The 12500-nt window shown below is 49.5% G+C and overlaps 1 protein-coding gene across 1 annotated transcript in view; it reads right to left on the bottom strand.

Moving 5' to 3' along the window:
• Positions 1–12500, bottom strand: part of robo2 (roundabout, axon guidance receptor, homolog 2) — a 187878-nt gene that overhangs the window by 27569 nt on the left and 147809 nt on the right. Inside the window, 4 exon segments of the mRNA XM_080526614.1 lie at positions 457–584; positions 5336–5378; positions 10807–10995; positions 12150–12321. Of these exon segments, the coding sequence (XP_080382740.1) occupies positions 457–584; positions 5336–5378; positions 10807–10995; positions 12150–12321 (532 nt within the window).

Below are 12500 nucleotides of genomic sequence, written 5' to 3'. Positions count from 1 at the left end.
CTCATCTCTCCTCTCACCGCCCCCCCCCCCTCCCCCCTCCCCCCCCTCTCTCTCTCTCTCTCTCTCCTGAGGGATGGGCGATGACACGGCTCTGGACTATTTGCGATAACTCAGAGGGTGACAAGCGGCAGGCCCGTGCTGCTCGGCCACTAGACTCCCTCCGCCATGATATAGGAATGTATATCCAAACACGCGCATGTAATATGCATACAGGTATACATCTCTGCGGGGCGGGTAGAGGGTGGATGGCATGATGGATCAAGCGAGCTAGGATACTGGACTGAGAAACAGTAGGGAAGCCACACCATCTCATCTCCTATTTCATCTACCCGTCCGTCCGTCCATCCCCCCCCCCATTGGCGAAAAGCCGAGCAGAGGGCAGCGGGAGGAGCGGGAGGCGGGGGCACGGGGTAGGGTATGTGGCCGGGGGTGAACGGTGGCAGGGTCCTCACTCACCTCCACGGCCAAAGTTGCTGAGGTCGTTGGGACCGCCGGAGCCGTTGTTGACGGGCAGGCTGGTGGTGGGCCAGGAGTCGGCCAGCCAGGGGTAGCCAGGGTCACTCGCGTTCAGCAGGCCTGGGCGACTAGGAGGTAACACACACACACACACACACACACACAAGGGTCATTAGATGGAGACTGCATTGACAGAAATACATGAGGTAGAGATACTGTACATGAGAAATACGTGGAGAAAAAAAAAGGTTCTTCAGCTGTTCCCGTAGGAGAACACACCTTTTTGGATGTAAAATCCTTTTTTGATATCAAGTAGAGCCTTCTTTTCCTAATAATGCTTTGGTTGTGTTTGAATGCACCAGGGAAATCCTCCCTCAAATACTATTTATTATAAAAGGTATGTTTTTGAATTATGGAGCCGTCTCAGGTTTGCTGACTGTATTTAGAAGTAGCAAATAAAAACATGACAACATGACAGGGCTCAGCGGGGAGCCATGATGGAGGTGTGTGTGTGTGTGTGTGTGTGTGTGTGTGTGTGTGTGTGTGTGTCTGTGTGTGTGTGTGTGCGTGTGCGTGCGTGTGCGTGCATGTGCGTGTGCCTCTCCCCCAAAATTGAAATTCCTTCAGGCAACATGGTTCCATATCTGTCTTTTTCTCCTGCTGTTTCTTTGTTCCTTCATTACTATCCCATCAACCCCTTGTGGTGATATCCTAACTGCCCACGCCTTGTTTTGATTGGACGTCCAGGCCATGCCCAGCCCTGATACCTCTCCCTGCACAGGTCTACCTGGGGGTTGACTTCCTGCCACTGTATGTATGTGTATGTGTGTGTGTGTGTGTGTGTGTGTGTGTACATTTGTGTATTGGTGTGTATGTATATGTGTGTGTATGCCTGCCTGCCTGCCTGCTTGGCAGTGTGTGGGGGAAGGCTCCATTTAACAGGTGTTGGGAGTCCCTCCCCAGGGTGTGGGAGCCATAAAAGGCATCCATTAAGACTTTAACCTGTCACGGGTGACTGCTGGGGGGGCCATTAGGGCCACTTTACTGTACAATCACATCTCAGCCTCGTTACCACGGGCAACACAGATGGAGATACCACCCAATAAGAGATAGAGCTAAATGCCTCTGTTTGTGAATCACTCCATTGAAACAGTGTCAGTAGCATATACCACACTTGGTTGAAACCGTTCGACCCTAAAGAGCGAACCCGTTAAACCGCTGAATTTTTGCAGTTCGTTTTTTTCAACCTGGGGTAGAGAGAGAGAGAGAGAGAGAGAGAGAGAGAGAGAGAGACAGAGAGAGAGAGAGAGAGAGAGACAGAGAGAATGTTTCAACGATGCCATGTGCAGACAAAGGAACCCAACCAACGCCCACACACATCAGGAATGGGAGGTGAACTGTGTCGATCATTGTTGTGTTCAAGGTCTCCAGAGGCGGCGGCGGCGGCTAGCTCGCTCTCCGCTCTGTCTTCTATCCCTGAGAGATGTCCGGCCGCCGTGATGAGGGCAATACACCGATAAACTTGGTGGTGCCGGCTTAGAGGGAACATATGTACCGAACCGGCCTGGTGTCAGTGCCCTGTGGCCTACATCAGGCTCCCTGCTCTCTGAAGCTGCCGCCGCCGGCCTGTCTGGGAACAGAGGAGAGGGGGAGCCCCCAGGACATGGGCAGGTAATGGGAGCGCTGCAGTGAGCCTCTCTACAGGTTCTAATGAGAAGATCTGCTCCAGAGAGGAGGGGTGGGGGGGGGGTCCAAATTAACTGCAGCACTGCAGAGAGAAGGGTGGGCTGACAACCTAAAAGCCCCTCGCCGCTGTTCCTGAATGCCAAAACAGGCCCTCGGGGGAGGGGGGAGGGGAGAGGGAGGAGGGGGGAGAGGGGAGGGAGGAGAGAGAGAGGGGGGGGGGCGACGACAAGTCATTCAAATTGATGGCTGTGCATCAGACACATGCACTTTTTTATAGGGTAATACATCTCTCACACACACACACACCCACCCCCCCTCCATTCTTTCCTCCCCTTCTGTTTCGAGCTGACACATTCCCCCACTCCCCATCGTTCTCCCTACTGTAATCCCATTCTCCTTTATTTTCCCCACATATACCCCCCTCCTTTCATCCCTCCTCCCTTCCTCTCTCTCTCTCTCTCTCTCTCTCTCTCTCTCTCTCTCTCTCTCAACATCTGTCAGCCTAGAGTTTCCCGGCAGTTGACAAAGAAGGAGAGAGATGGAGAGGGAGCGTTCTGTTATTTCTTGTCGACTGCAGCTTCACTGTCTGTAGGAAATATCCTGTCTGTAGAGAAGGACCATACTGTGCCTCTTACAGCCAGTGTCACAACCACACGTACCCTCCCCCAGCCCCCAGCCCCCAACCCCCAGCCCCCAGCCCCCAGCCCCCAGCCCCCAACCCCCAGCCCCCAGCGCCCAGCCCCCAGCCCCTAGCCCCTAGCCCCAGCCCCAAGCCCCAGCCTCCGAGTCCCCGGCTCTGAACAGCAGTCACACCATTTGGAAGACAAGGTGTTGACACTGGAAATGGCTGCCTTGTCCTTGTATTTATCATTGGGTGCTGCTGCTCTCCGAAAGGATAATTAGAATGAGAATGATTTCTATTGGGTGTATTTGTTATATGGGTGTTGTGACTAGGAAGGGAGGGGGGCGGTAATACGTCTTCTGGAAAGTTGATAACTTTTTTATCCTAGTTGAAGCAGGGATGTATTGCAGCCTTGGGTGATAAGATTAGATTTTTGGCGTTATGTTCTTGTCACACATTTGTTCCGAAAAGGTAGCAGTACCTGGAATACTGCCCATGATGCCTGCCGTGAGAGAACCCATAAACAAGCCAACGGAGAGATATTAATCAAAAGCAACTTCATAAATCAGCAGTGTTTACAGCCCTACAACGTCTGCTGGTGAATGGAACCCACACTAAAAGCGCCCACATTAAATTACACTTAGGGCATGTTGAAACGTGAATTTCCATTTTAGATTTATACATTCAGAGAGCCTTCCGTCACTAACAGAGCCTCTGGATAACTGGGATGTAAAGGAATCTCCATGGCAACAGTCACGGCGAGAGCCGTTGGCTGCAGTGTGTGCTCAGCCCGCCCTCTGGAGGAGTCAATCGGCTTTCGCTAAAATATTGATCAACGGCAAGATAGGAAGTTATTACTACCTCCTAATTACCATCTCTCTATCGCTAGGGCGAGAAGGAACGAGGCGTTATCAGCTTTTATCAATTTCAATTGAGCAGCGGCCGTCAAAGCCGTCCAGGTCCAACAATCTGCAGCCTATTCATCTTCCATGAATCATTTATTCTGTGATCGATTAAGTGTAATTGTTCAGTCAGGGCAATTTGGCAGGAGCCAATGAGGAGCTGAGAACAGAAGGCGGCTCCATTTGCTATTGTCTAATTAATGCAATAAACATCCCCAACCCCATAACAAATGAACACGTTCCCCCAGTAATACTCTGGATGCCCACTTTCTACTTTGGGCTGAACAGATGGAGAAGGCTGCAACATCTGGGTTCTGATATCACTGAAGCGACTAACAGATCACAGGGCTTTATGCTAGAGAAACACACGGCGCTCCTGACTGCTTCCTACTCTCTGCTGTTGTTGGGCGGACGTGTCAGTCGTTTCCGCTAACTTAAGATTATGACACGAATGGAGCGCCGCGGATACAGACACCTGGAGTCCCATTGGCTGGGGGAGAGAAGAAGAAGAACCACTTAGGTGGAAAATTGAAGAGAAAACACGACAGCGGAAAAAAAGAAATGAGAAAAGGCATGGCAAGTGGCGTGGCTAATGCTTTGAGTGTTTGCTGGTGGATCACGTCGAACACGCACGCGCGCGTTCGCGCGCACGCACACACACACGCACACACACACACACACACAAACACACACACACACACACACACACAGGTCAGTATGAGTTTAAAAATCTCATGTGGAGTGATTTAGATCCTGTCTGGATTTACCTAGTCAGGTGTGATAAAGGAGCAGAGAGAGGAGGAAGGGTTCCCCTGTTCTCTGGGGATCCTGCTGAAATACCACAAAGGCTCAGTAACTGGTGTCTCTGTGGCCCCTCACACACACACACACACACACACAGAGAAAGCAAGCAGGCTGTGTGGGGTTGCAGGAGGGGGTACCTCCACACCTCTCCCCTGGGTAATTATTTTTACATTATTACATGTGCTCGTATCCCAGTCGCCCACGCGAGGTGACAGGCAAATTTATCACTCCAGGGGGCTTCTGGGTACCCCGTAGACGGCTGGGGAAGATAAATGATAAAATAAAAGCTCTCTCTGCTTAAATTGTTTCTGCTAATTCTGTTGGGGGAGATTTATGAGTTCATGTATTGATGCGTGAACGCAGATGTGTTAGGAATGTGTGTTTGCACACAGGTTCCGTGTGCAGCGTACACACACACACACACACACATAGGTATCGGTTATCTATAGATTCATCTGTCATGTATCAGCTTGCTGCAGAGCGAATGCACGGTTTCTGCTGATGAGGCCAGGTTACTGCAGTGAAGATATTCAAGGCTAAGCGCTTCGGTTAACATAGCTCCGCTAAAACAAGATCCTTCAGTAGAGCTACTGTATGTCAAGGTAGCTCTACATTGAGTGGCTAAGGTTAGCACAGCTGAAATGAAGGCGGATTAGAACAGCATTGAGACACTGGAATGTTTGTCTTTGGTTTTCCGAGATGATGGACATGGGCCTGAAAGCACTTCAACAGGACGTTTGTGTTCAGTCCGCTTTTGCTGTTTGATTGGCACAGTGATAATAGCTCTGTGGTGTTGTTTGACTCTGGAGATGGGCACATGTAGGCACACACATTGACACACACGCGCACACGCAGAGACACTCACCTTCCATTGCTCATCAGACCTCCGTCAACACGTTGGAATGTCACTGCGGCCGGAGAGAAGGAGGAGAAGAGAGGGGAGACAAAGCAATGGGTTGAGTTGTCTTACAATTACAGTGATGTCTACACCAAGGGCTGACAGTATACTCTGTAGTTTTGTTGACTTTAGCCACCGTGTAGAGAGCTGGACCTCATGAATAACGTCACTACTGCTCCCCACGTGGTTGATACTCGGGTTCTTATGCTGACAGTGAAGAACACTGATGGAAACGGACGGGATGGAGGCAAGGAGGGGGAATCTGGATCCGTTAGTCAACGGTTAGTCGATCCTTTAGTCACCCGTTAGTCAGCGGAGTTAGTCAGCGGATCAAGATTCCCCCTCTGTCCCTCCGTCTCATCGGTTCCTTTTTTTAAGGCAAATTAGAAGAAGATCGGAAAAAAAAATAACTGATAAAGATTGCAGATTGCTTTGCTTTGCATAAGCTGACACATAATGTATTCCTCCCAAGGACAAGATGCCTGATGAGAGCAGAAACTCATTTCGTCTCCCTTGTTTTCGGTCTGAGTTATTATCAGATTTGTGATTAAATCTCCGCCAAAAATGATTAGAAATAGCAGAGGGATCATTAATCAGGTAGGATTCCATCTCTCGGGGCGAGGAGAGGAGAGGAGAGGAGAGGAGGAGAGGGGAGAGGAGAGGAGAGGAGAGGAGGGGAGAGGAGAGGAGAGGAGAGGAGAGGAGAGGAGAGGAGAAGAGAGGAGAGGAGAGGAGAGGAGGGGAGGGGAGGGGAGGGGAGGGGAGGGGAGGGGAGGGGAGGGGAGGGGAGGGGAGGGGAGAGGAGAGGAGAGGAGAGGAGAGGAGAGGAGAGGAGAGGAGAGGAGAGGAGAGGAGAGGAGAGGAGAGGAGAGGAGAGGAGAGGAGAGGAGAGGAGAGGAAAGGAGAGGAGAGGAGAGGAAAGGAGAGGAAAGGAGAGGAGGGAGGGGAGAGGAGGGGAGGGTGTATCAGGGTGCAACCTTGTACTACCAGGGTTCCCTCTCAGAAGTCAAACTGTATGTGTCCTGGACCAGTACACTGATCTATACAGTAGATCATCAGGAGCCATCATGTACAGTATCTACACAGAGTTTGGCACCAAATGTTCTCATTTGCATTTGGATTACAAAGCAACTACCATGGAACTTTCGGTGAAAAATTATAATTGTCAAACTCTGTACCTAATAAGGCTCTGATAAGGGTCTTTGACAAACATCCAGTGGAAACTTTGCAACTCAAAGTGAGCCGCGTCTAGGAAGGATCCGTTTCATCTCTGTTCAACACAGCTGATGACAAGAAGACATCAGAGGGCTGCGCATGTACAACTTCAATGGATCACAGGAAATGCAAAAAGGAAAAGGAAAAAAAAAAGTGTTTTGGAAATCACCCCATGTGGAGGAGGAGGAGGAGGAGGAGAGAGAGAGAGAGTGAGAGAGAGTGAGAGAGAGAGAGAGAGAGAGAGAGAGAGAGAGAGAGAGAGAGAGAGAGAGAGAGAGAGAGAGAGAGAGACAGAATGTCCTGGTTGAGTGGAGAGGGAGCTGATAGTAATTTGACTCATTTGTTCCGTGGATGAAGATGAAAGAGAGAGGAGGAGGCCTGAACATTCTTCCACTCATTTCCCTCTCTTCTCTGTTCCACTCAGGTGTACCTCGCGGACAAGCCCGGGCATGGGCCCAATCAAGTCTTAACAGCACACAGGGATGAAGGAGACGAGGGAGAGGGGGATTTATCTGAGCTTGGGTGTGGTCCAGAGATGGGACAACGTCCCTCTATGTCATCAATCAATCCAAAACATATTTCTGTCTCATCCTTATCATTATCAAAGTGTATTGGATGTGGTTATCATTCAGAGATGCACAAGTATCCATCTGTGGAAATACTGTATATCAAAGATGTCTGTTTGAATGTGGCATATAAGCAAACAGCGTCATCCACTTAGCGAAGCAACATACATACAGTACATACTCCGAGAAATAGACTACAGAACAGACTACACAAACAAATACACCCATCTCTACCAACCGATACTGTTGATGTCAGTCATTTTACCATAAATAACCTCTCCCATAGGAGCTCATTTGCCCACGGCTTTGGCAGTACATAAAACAAAACAGACTAGGCAATCTTTATTCACTCAAAAACTACTGCAAAACAGCAGCTCTCCCTGTGTTTCCTGAGATGGGGAGGAGGAGAAGGAGGGAGGGAGTAGGGGAGGAGGAGGTGGAGGGGGGTGGGGGGACGACGACGACTCTGATGTCCCTATCTGTGCTCAGGCACATTTCTGCGCAGCCGGTAGAGGACTTTTATGTTAGCCAGACTGACGTGTGACTGAGGCTGTGCCTCGCGCCTCCTTCTCCCCGATAAGCACTTTCTCCAATATGAATACTGATTAATCCCCTTTAATAAGCACTACGGGGAGTGGGGGGGGGGGGCATAATCAGCGTATAAAAATTCCATCAAATCTTCTTCCCCATTGGCCGCGTGCCTCCGGAGTAACGTGATTTACCACTCTGGTACTGACAGGTTTAGGAGGCAGAGACCCAGACAGAACAGGGACACTCTCTGAAACATCACCTCATCTCCAACAGAACAAGATGCTACTCTGTAATCCCCTAAAAGCACACACACACACACACACACACACACACACACACACACACACACACTCACACACTCACACACTCACACACTCACACACACACACACACACACACACACACACACACATACACACACACACACACACACACACAGACACAGACACAGACACAGACACAGACACACACACACACACACACACACACACACACACACACACACACACACACACTCCCGTTCCAATAACAGCAACTCATGATACTCATTGGAAATATTGAATGTCTCCGGTCTCTTCTTCCTCGTCCCTTTTTTGGTGTCTGACTCATCGTCGTCTTGTCCGGGTGAAACAACAGTAAGCTCATCCTCTCTACTCACTATCTCTACAATCTCTCTACAATCTAATGCATGAGCTGCAAACACATCAGGCTCAGTCTCACTCATACTGTACATCGGAGTAAAACATGTATCTGTAGGGGGAAGGGCGGTGGGAGGGTATACAATGGGGGGGGGGGGGGGGGGGGGGTGGGCTCAAGCAGAGATCTGTCTGAGGCCAGGACCCCCAGGTCCCCTTATCTCCGTACAGGTTGATATACTGTACCGGACCAGTAGAGAGGAACCCTGGACTGAGGGACTCGTTTATTCTGTAATGGACGCTGTTCCTCCTCTCTTGTCTATCCCTCCATCACCTCCAAACCCAGGCCTTCCCAGACCTCCTGTTATTCCATTTCCCTCCATGCTCCTTTCCTCTGTCCCTCCCTCTCATCATGGCCTATGGAAGGCTTGCACAGCATCGGTGACAGTCAGGTCCACTTTGGTAGTGCCCAGAGATCCCTTACAGTAGAGGGCTTAACATGGTTACGGTTATCAAATGAACCACAGTTAACCAATTAGCCAAAGACGGATGGAGCTGTGAAGTGAATTAACCTTCAGGAAGAGAGATCTCTAAACAAGACTACACAAGAGGACAACTAACAGAAATCAAATACTACTACACAGTCCCCAACAAACACCGACACCTATTGGAGGAAAAGCCCGATTGTGTAGGAATAAATAGCGGGGGGGGGGAAAAAGTTGTTCCAAGGAAAAGAGCAGGAAAGAAGAAGACTGTATGTGAACAAGACAGAAACACCATGAGACAGATACAGAAAAAACGACACCACAGGAGGACTCAAACACAGATGACCACAAGACACACACACACACACACAGACATAAACACAACACAGTATGACAACGCACACGCGCATAAACATAAACGTAGTATGACACGGAGGCTGTTGGTGGAGCAGGGATAGGATGGGTGTTTGCAGTACTCGGGTCATCCCCAATAATAAATACAGCTAGAATGTGTTCATGCATTGAGGCTATTTCAAACCATGTTAGATGAACATGGATTTGGTCCACCTCAATTCAAAATGGTATTTTGATTTATATTGGGGATGCTCTGGAGTCTGTCAAACAGAATAGGTGTGTGGGGGGGGGGGGGGGACTGGGACCTGTGGCAGAGAGGGGTGAAGCAATGGGACAAATGAATAGTACCTGCAGGGGTGAAGGTGAAGGACTGAACTGCAAAACAAGAAGACAGAGAATTGTGTGTTAAAAGCCTGCAGAGGTAGGAGAGTGTTGGGGGGGGAAGTGTTGGGGGGGGGGGGGGGGCTTTGCACACTGGGGACTGGGAGCCAGGAGGCCTGTAGCTGAAGGCTGGGTTACAGGGGGCCAGGGCGGACCTGGGGGGAGACAGGCCACAGCCAACCCCCTGGCCCAGTATGCAGGGTGCCAGGCAGGAAAGCAGCCAGCTCGTAGGCCACAGATATGTGGAGACGACAACAGCACAGACCAAAGAAAACACAAACAGACATACGATAATGTAACAAACAAGAAATGAAGAAAAGTTGACTACGACTACACTTCACTGGCTATGTGTAGCACATACTGAAAGTCATGCTGGTTGGAGATAAGTAATATCATTGTGATAGAAAGGATCTTCTTGTGCTGCTCATTAAGTTCATAAGGCCATTGTTGACTAATATGCATGTGATATGCATATCATATGCATGTGATTATGCACTAATGTTTTGAATGCATTAGTATATATTAGTATATATCCTACACTCTAATCAAATTCCAGAGCATTGGAAAGTTCTCTGTGGCTGGTGTTTGTGTGTGTGTGTGTGTGTGTGTGTGTGTGTGTGTGTGTGTGTGTGTGTGTGTCTGTGTGTGTCTGTGTGTGTTTGTGTGCGTGTGTCTGCCTGTGCATGTGTGTGTGCATGTGTGTGTGCATGCCTAAACGCGTGTATGTGTGGTGAGTGATTTCAATGTAGGGGGTTGAGCGCCCCCCCCCCTGCTCTCGGTGGATCAGTGTGTGTAGGAGGATGGATGGACAAGATCCAGCATGGCTCGGGTCCTGAGTGACCAGCAGAGGCCGTTCAACCATCCCACTCAGGTCCCACCACCCTGGGCTATTAACAACACTGTGGGTGGACGTGGCAAACACCCAGCAGAAAATGATTCACACTGACATTTCTGCTGTCAGTGGAGCTTCCACAAGATGGTTCCCTGACCCTCATCATCGCTGGCAGTATTTTTAAAAACATCTCCTCGCAATGGAGTTAATAAAGATCGTTGATACGCCCTGAAAACATGTATCACCTTTGAGGGACTCTGCATGGAGGAAAGACAACAAGGGCAAACTCAGTGCTCCTAGCAGAAGGGTGTGTGTTTACTCAAATGAAGCAAAATGTGAGGTTATATGCTAAGTAAATGTATGTGTATGTGTGTGTGTGTATGTGTGTGTGCGTGCCTGCGTGTGTGTGCATGTGCATTTATTGTAACGCCAGTGTTACCTGCGTAGTTGCTGAGCCCCTTCCTCTTCTTCCTCCTCCAGTACAGCCAGATGCTGAAGCCCATGAGGATGACCCAGCAGGCCCCTCCGATCCCTGCGATGAAGGCCGGCTGCTTCACCACGTCTGTGATCTGCTCTGTGATGCTGTTGTTCCTGTTCCCACTCATAATCACATCTCTGAAGTCCTTACCTGGGGTGCGGGGGGGGCATAAAGAGGGGGCCGTGAGTGTGTTTGTGCTTGTGCATGTGTGTGCTTGTGCATGTGTGCGTGTGTGTGTGTGTGTGTGCGTGTGTATGCGCGTGTGTGTGTCTGTGTGTGTTTACGTGTGCGCACAGTGTGCCTGTGCAATGTGACAACATCACAGCGACGAACACTACGACATCAAGGTCATCACATCGCAGGCATCCTAAAACCGTCAATGATTGAAGAGGATTTCTGCTTCACCGCTGTGGTTATGACTAAAGAAGGAAACAGTCCCCATATTCTCCGAAAATGAAACAATGCACACTGCATGTAAGAAATAAGGACAAAACACCAGCTACTTGGAATAATATCACAGCTAACATATCGGCCACGACAGTGAAGCATCGTCTTGGGTGTGCTGTGAAATCTAATGTGCAGACCTGGAAAGTCAAAGCCTAAAAGCTTCTGACAAACCCCCAGGTGAGCTGGCTGTTTGCTTAGCTTAGACTCTAATTCACTCCATGGCCAGTAGAACAGACCATGTGAAATGAGAGGCACGGATTCTGCAGTGTATTGATCTCGGAGCCGGGCTCACTGTGGCTGGTCTGCCTGACACTATTTCAAGAGTGTAATAAGAGTTGGGGGCTCAGAGGAGCACACACATGTATACATACGTGAAGGGGCACACACACACACACACACACACACACACACACACACACACACACACACACACACACAAACATATCCGCAAGCTTTGGCTGAAGGGACCTTGAGATGGATTATATGGTTTTGACATTGGGGAAATAAGAGCATGCTACAGGCCAAGCCATCAGTTATGGGTCAAATCAGACAGAATCTTCTGCTGGTCGACATAAATCACATACAGCCAGGCCCCAAATATCAGAAACAGAACATTTCTTAAAGAATAACATGTTTGTTCCATCACTCCTACGCTTTCCAATAATAAACATGTTCTTCCTAATCAGGGGAAAATATTAGATGGTTGAAAAAATAAAAAAATAAAAATCAATTTTCCATTTTCCCACACCTTAAGATATGACAAATAGATGACAAATTCAATGGATACTTATACTTCATCATTCTACCATGACTCCCCCTCCCGCCCACCAGCCATCCCCTCGTCCCCCCAGTCTCACCTATGACGATGGGCTGAGGCTCGCTCCTCACCCCCACCCCTGCACTGGTGCTGGCAGCCACCTCCACGCGGTAGAGCACCCCCACCTGGAGACCCCCAACCACCACCGAACGGATGGCAGCGTCCACTGTCTTATTCACATGGAAACGAGTCTCGTTCCCCAGGCACCAGATCTGAAAAGAAGACAGAGGAAGGGAGAGAGGGTTAGAAAGAGAGAGAGAGAGAGAAAGAGAAAGAGAGAGTGAGAGAGAGAGAGAGAGAGAGAGAGAGAGAGAGAGAGAGAGAGAGAGAGAGAGAGAGAGAGAGAGAGAGAGAGAGAGAGAGAGAGAGAGAGAGAGAGAGAGAGAGAGAG

This window comes from Nansenia antarctica (genome assembly GCF_963989245.1).
Source record: "Nansenia antarctica genome assembly, chromosome: 3".
Lineage (NCBI taxonomy): Eukaryota > Metazoa > Chordata > Actinopteri > Argentiniformes > Microstomatidae > Nansenia > Nansenia antarctica.
The sequence above is the reverse complement of the archived record's forward strand: the minus strand, read 5'-3'. Positions and strand labels throughout refer to the sequence as shown.